The 6774-nt window shown below is 42.1% G+C and overlaps 1 protein-coding gene across 1 annotated transcript; it reads right to left on the reverse strand.

Annotated features, from left to right (window-relative positions):
- Positions 1-151: 151 nt before the first annotated feature.
- LOC110497609 (kinesin-like protein KIF3B) lies at positions 152-6592 on the reverse strand. Its single transcript, XM_021573841.2, has 8 exons — positions 4647-6592; positions 4388-4489; positions 2255-2377; positions 1939-2057; positions 1720-1836; positions 1277-1388; positions 783-967; positions 152-583 (listed from the first exon to the last, which is right to left on the reverse strand). Exons 1-8 carry the CDS (start codon positions 6210-6212, stop codon positions 427-429), a joined length of 2481 nt encoding a protein of 826 aa, XP_021429516.2. The 5' UTR covers positions 6213-6592; the 3' UTR covers positions 152-426.
- Positions 6593-6774: the final 182 nt, after the last annotated feature.

Raw genomic sequence — 6774 nt, forward strand, 5'->3', positions numbered from 1 at the left:
CTACCGAGTAAATCCTTTAAAATTAGTCAAATTCGTGCAAACCTTTAGGCTGGTGCTTTTTTTCTCCTCTCCCTATTATTGGTCAGTGGCAGTTCATTTGACTTGAAAGACAGGTATTTTATATTTTCCCTAAAAAAATGTAGGCTCATACATGTTATTTATAACAGTTTGTACCATTTATTCTGATGTTTCAATACATCTAAAGCTAAACATTACTTCAGTCATCATCTGCATAAGCTAAAATAATATTTAAAAAAAGATAAAATAATGAAAAGCTCAGCTTTACAATATTTTCCACAAAGTCTTATGCAAATCTTTTGGTTACAGACAAATTGTATTTGGTGAAATAACACACTTTGAAATTGTTGATTGCATAATGTAACACAGCAAATAAGCATATATGATATACATTGGAATGTTCTATAATCAGGGGCTCCCTGGAATGGCACCTTCCAACGGAGTATAGATGGCTGAGGAGGGTCTCTGAGGGTGAGGAGAGCACTGGGTCTGGGGTCCTTGTGTTATAGAGCTGGATGATGAAGAGGATGAGATGCATGAAGAGGATGAGCGAGGTGCCTGGTACCTGGGAACGAAGAAAAGGGTATACAGCAAAAACGAATGCATAGAAAATTATGAAATTCATGGCTCTAAATGCTGCCAATTATTAGTAAAGTCGGAAAGACTAATCAGATAATAGTTAATCAGCCAATTCTGTAGCAACTCTAATAGAGTCCTCCTCTGCAGGTTAAACTCAACAGGTTACTACAGGTACTGTAACTCACCAGGATCGTGACTTCCGGACCCTTCCTGATGCAGTGGTCCTGTCCCTGAAGGGGACGTTGACTAGCAGGTCTCTCCTGGGGCTACCGGGACCTCCAAAGGCCTGCTCCAGGTGTGCTCCATTAAGGTTGAGGTTGTACATGGTGGGTGGGCTCATATCTAGCTCCAGGAGCATTACATTCTCAGCCTATAGGAATAAGGAATGAGAGAGAAAGAGAGAGGAAGTTTAATGTAATGGAGGGTGATGATGGAAAGCATCTGCAATTGATGATTCAATAAAATGGGTGGAAATTGTGTTCTGGACATTAATCAGTACAGTATGTCAATGGACCTCAAGTATGAGCAAAGTTTATTTTTTTAATCATATACTGTCAAATACAACTGATTAAACATTTTCCATCTAGCACATGCAATACATTTAGCAAAATTACACTACACTAAATTTCAATCTCAAATATATATATTTCCATAGATACAAAACCTAGCACCAACCCACCCGGTATCTAGATTGAGCTCCTGTTGTGACAGCCATCTGTGCATATTGGCTGATAGGTCTCTTGTATCCCACCACAGAAGTGGGCCTTCGTGTCACCTGATAAGCCGATTTACTGCAATAAGATGTGTATGGGAGGAAAGACTAGTTTAGGAGTTATTTAAGGAGTTAAAAGAAAAGTATAGATAATATCATATTGTGACAAAGTAGTCCATTTTTTAATACTTTTCCAGGTAGAACTCTTTTGGGTTCCATGTAGAACCCTCTGTGTAGAGGGTTCTACATGTAACTCTAAAGGGTTCTACCTGGAACCAAAATGGTTCTACCTGGAACCAGAAAGGATTCTTCAAAGGGCTCTCCAATGGGGACAGCCAAAGAACCTGTGTAGGTTCCTTTTTTTCTAAGAGTGTAGTATGGACTAGTGTAGACTGGGTGAACTCACTGACCTTTCTGAAGTAACAGAGGACCTAAACCTCCACTGGTCCTCCTCACTGTCAAAGTGAAGCCTGTTCATAATCTTGTTCTTTTCTTCAGGAGGGATGAAATTTTCAATTAAGAGATACCTGCAGGTAAAACATAAAAAATATTGTAAAAAGTGAGCCAAATTGGTGTAGTGTGTGTGTGTTGCATGCGTACTTGCATGATTACAGGTTATTAATACTCACTTGAACTTGAGTTCTCTGGTGAGTTCATTCTGTGTCTGCTCAAGCTCCTGTCTGGTTACTACATGCTCATCAATGACGTCCCCAATCTCAGCCTTCACCAACTGCAGCTTGGCATACAACTGGATCAACGAGAGAGGAAACACAATAGGAAGAACGAAATAACGCCATTAAATATTAACATCCTTATCAAAATACCTGGAATTAGGAAATAGAATTGTGTCTCAAATCAGTTCAAATTAAACATGAGGTTATAATAATGATCCTACAGTAGATGGGCTTAATGTATATGGAAGGATTGGTTAGTCATCCGTTTTACCCTTTTCAGCTTCTTGGTCTTGAGATCCACCTCCTGTTGCAGGGAGGAGAAGGTCTCTCTCAGCTCTCCTGTTTCCTCATCCTGAGCCATCACCTGCTGCTGGATCTCTCTCTCCCGTCGTATCTAAAAACAAATAAAAATGGCTTTTATTCCAAAGGAAATTCCTTTGTAGAGTCATGGTTCATTCATGCAAACCCAATACAGCTAGGCCTAGCCTACACTCAAATAATATGAAAAAAAAATATATATATATATATATATATATACATACACAGTGCCTTGGGAAAGTATTCGGCCCCCTTGAACTTTGCGACCTTTTGCCACATTTCAGGCTTCAAATATAAAGATATAAAACTGTATTATTTTGTGAAGAATCAACAAGTGGGACACAATCATGAAGTGGAACGACATTTATTGGATATTTCAAACTTTTTTAACAAATCAAAAACTGAAAAATTGGGCGTGCAAAATTATTCAGCCCCCTGAAGTTAATACTTTGTAGCGCCACCTTTTGCTGCGATAACAGCTGTAAGTCGCTTGGGGTATGTCTCTATCAGTTTTGCACATCGAGAGACTGACATTTTTTTCCTTTCCTCCTTGCAAAACAGCTCGAGCTCAGTGAGGTTGGATGGAGAGCATTTGTGAACAGCAGTTTTCAGTTCTTTCCACAAATTCTCGATTGGATTCAGGTCTGGACTTTGACTTGGCCATTCTAACACCTGGATATGCTTATTTTTGAACCATTCCATTGTAGATTTTGCTTTATGTTTTGGATCATTGTCTTGTTGGAAGACAAATCTCCGTCCCAGTCTCAGGTCTTTTGCAGACTCCATCAGGTTTTCTTCCAGAATGGTCCTGTATTTGGCTCCATCCATCTTCCCATCAATTTTAACCATCTTCCCTGTCCCTGCTGAAGAAAAGCAGGCCCAAACCATGATGCTGCCACCACCATGTTTGACAGTGGGGATGGTGTGTTCGGCTGTGTTGCTTTTACGCCAAACATAACGTTTTGCATTGTTGCCAAAAAGTTCAATTTTGGTTTCATCTGACCAGAGCACCTTCTTCCACATGTTTGGTGTGTCTCCCAGGTGGCTTGTGGCAAACTTTATAACCAACACTTTTTATGGATATCTTTAAGAAATGGCTTTCTTGCCACTCTTCCATAAAGGCCAGATTTGTGCAATATACGACTGATTGTTGTCCTATGGACAGAGTCTCCCACCTCAGCTGTAGATCTCTGCAGTTCATCCAGAGTGATCATGGGCCTCTTGGCTGCATCTCTGATCAGTCTTCTCCTTGTATGAGCTGAAAGTTTAGAGGGACGGCCAGGTCTTGGTAGATTTGCAGTGGTCTGATACTCCTTCCAGTTCAATATTATCGCTTGCACAGTGCTCCTTGGGATGTTTAATGCTTGGGAAATCTTTTTGTATCCAAATCCGGCTTTAAACTTCTTCACAACAGTATCTCGGACCTGCCTGGTGTGTTCCTTGTTCTTCATGATGCTCTCTGCGCTTTTAACGGACCTCTGAGACTATCACAGTGCAGGTGCATTTATACGGAGACTTGATTACACACAGGTGGATTGTATTTATCCTCATTAGTCATTTAGGTCAACATTGGATCATTCAGAGATCCTCACTGAACTTCTGGAGAGAGTTTGCTGCACTGAAAGTAAAGGGGCTGAATAATTTTGCACGCCCAATTTTTCAGTTTTTGATTTGTTAAAAAAGTTTGAAATAACCAATAAATGTCGTTCCACTTCATGATTGTGTCCCACTTGTTGTTGATTCTTCACAAAAAAATACAGTTTTATATCTTTATGTTTGAAGCTTGAAATGTGGCAAAAGGTTGCAAAGTTCAAGGGGGCCGAATACTTTCGCAAGGCACTGTATATATACAGCCATTCTCCATGATGCTGACCAAAATCGAAGATATGTGAACACAGAAAAAAAACAATGCATAAACCTGGAAGCACATTAAGAAATATAATATTATTTAGAATAACCACTTGCAACATGGTCATTACATACAGCAATATTTCCGATATACTAGAGGGATAGTCTAGTTGTTTTGTGCCTTCGCCACGACTCCCCCAATCTATCATAGCCTATGGGTTTGTAGACGATCTCTCACCTGCTCTGCAATCTCTTGCCTCTTCAATTCCAGCATCTTCTGTTGCTCATTAGTGTGGTCAATAATGTTCTTTCCCCCAGCCAATATTTTGCTCTCCATTGCCTGGAGGGAAAGACACGTGGCAATATGGATAATTGATTATTGTAAAGACTGATGCTCTGTATCATGACCAATGAATCATTGCTCATATTAAACATACCAAAATGCACTATTGTCTCATATACAGAAACAGAGTAAATAATAATATATTTATTGTCACCTTATATTTCTCAATAATCTTTTCCATGGATTCCTGTTCCTTCTGCATGTGGTCCATCATCCTTTCATTTTCCATCTGCTCCTTCTCACCAAATGGCTTCCATTTCTCTCTGGCCCCTGGGCTGCTATGGGCGCTGGTGGGAAGAAGCTTTTTGGGGTTATCCTCAACAGAGCTAAATCTATGTATCGGTATCGTGGATGTAACAACTTTTTGGGAACGGCCCTCTACAGAGTTATCCATGGATTTGAATCTACTTATCGCTATACTTCTTTCCTCCTCTTTCTTCCTCCTGCTTTCCTGTTCTTCTTTTATATAGTATTTTGCATTCCACTCCCATTCTGCTTCCAGAGCCTTCCACAGTTCCGCATCCTTTTCTCTGTGGGCTACATCCTCCACAATCATACTTTTAGTCAGTCTTCTGCTATTCCTTCTCCTCCTCCTTTCCTTTGCCAGCATCCCTCGCTCCTCCAGTTGGGCCTTCAGGCGGGTGATCTCCTCCTGAAACTCTCTCAGCAGAGCATCCTTCGGATCCTCATTGATCTTGGGTTTGTTCTTTATATTTTTAGCCCTGTCAGCGTACCTCAGGGTCGTTAGGGACTCTTCATAGTTCTTGGACGCTGGTCCCAGAGTGGCTACCATGACCGTCTTTGCATTGCCACCTAGTGAATCCTGGAGCAGGCGGGTAAGTTTAGAGTCCCTGTAAGGGATGTGTGTGCTCTTCCCATCCACCAGAGCGGAGATGACATTACCCAGTGCTGAGAGGGACAGGTTGATTTTAGTGGCCTCTTTCAGGCGTTCCCCATTAGCACCTGTCTTTCTCTGACGTTCGCTGCCAGCCAGGTCAACCATGTTCAGCTTCCCAACCCGTATGTGGTCCTCTCCATCTGCACCTTTCTCACTGCACTCCACCGTGATCATGAAGATGGCATGGGACCGCGAGCTGCGTTCGTTCATATTGGTGAACCCCACAGACCTGGACTGGTCTCCTATGTTCATGACATGTTCGATCTCTGTGACATTCTTGCTGACAACCGAAGACAGGTCTTTGACATAGACACCGGAATCTGGGTTTTCTTTGAGGTCTAGTTTCTTGTTGTTGTCCTTACATAACAGATCCCTGACCTCCTCCCGATAGATCTCTAGATAGGATGCCCTCACTAAATATTGCTGATTCTGAGACCTGGAGATCTGTGTAAAAATGTGGTTAAATGAATTTGGGATGATCCCTCTCTCATTGTCTGTGGGCATACCTAGCATGGTGAAGGTTTTACCTGTCCCAGTTTGCCCATAAGCTAATATGGTCCCGTTGAATCCTTGCAACACGGAGTCTACAAGGGGTCTAACTGTGTCGTCATAAATATCGCTCTGTTTCGACTCAGAGTCGTAGACTGCATCAAAGGTGAACGATTTCATGGGTTCTTCAGGTGACGCCCTTGGGTTCCTCAATGTGATCTGCCCCAGTTTTGTATTCACCTCCAATATGTTATCGTTTTCCATCGTCTCCTCTCTCCTGTTGAATGGGCGGCATCGCACCACCACCTTCACAGCCTCGCACTGTCTCGACATATTTATTCCTTCGATCCTTGACCGTAAAATTGATTTCTCCGCAACACTTCCACCGTATACGTCGCTAATCGCGCATCAAGGAGATTACACGTCTCGCACCGCAGCTCCGCTGAGCAATACTCAGGTACACCAATTCATGTCATTCGCAGAAAATGTTAACATTCTGTAATCGGACACACCTAATAACAGCATACGTGTTTTATCTCCAAATCTGAGGAATATCCTCCTTGATCCTGACAATGATAACTGCCTCCACCATTCTCAAACGGCATGCACCGCACCAAGGCTTCATGGTACAAAGGATGCTGCGCCACCACGGCTGGAAAATACCGCCGTCGGCCAGCCCTGCCCAACCCTGTATACGTCCCCAGTCCCCCGGTACACACCCTTCGCTCTGCTGCAGACAATAGGAACAAGGCATGTGACTCACACAACGAATTGGATTAAAGGGGCAATCAGCAGTTGCTACATACATTTTTTGGATTTAAATTGAAATGTACCCATTGATTCTTCGAAAATATAACTTCAATTCCTCATGAGCTTAGTTCAAATGTTCTAACAT

This window comes from Oncorhynchus mykiss, chromosome 19, assembly GCF_013265735.2.
Source record: "Oncorhynchus mykiss isolate Arlee chromosome 19, USDA_OmykA_1.1, whole genome shotgun sequence".
NCBI classification, from domain to species: Eukaryota; Metazoa; Chordata; class Actinopteri; order Salmoniformes; family Salmonidae; genus Oncorhynchus; species Oncorhynchus mykiss.

Bases quoted from the DNA above. Each gene is read 5' to 3' on its own strand.
- LOC110497609 (XM_021573841.2), bottom strand. From the start codon at position 6,212: ATGTCGAGACAGTGCGAGGCTGTGAAGGTGGTGGTGCGATGCCGCCCA. The intron at 4,490-4,646 runs GTGACAATAAAT...CTTTCCCTCCAG, and splicing joins AGATTATTGAGAAATATAAG to GCAATGGAGAGCAAAATATT. The intron at 968-1,276 runs GTGGGTTGGTGC...TTATTCCTATAG, and splicing joins GAGCTCAATCTAGATACCGG to GCTGAGAATGTAATGCTCCT.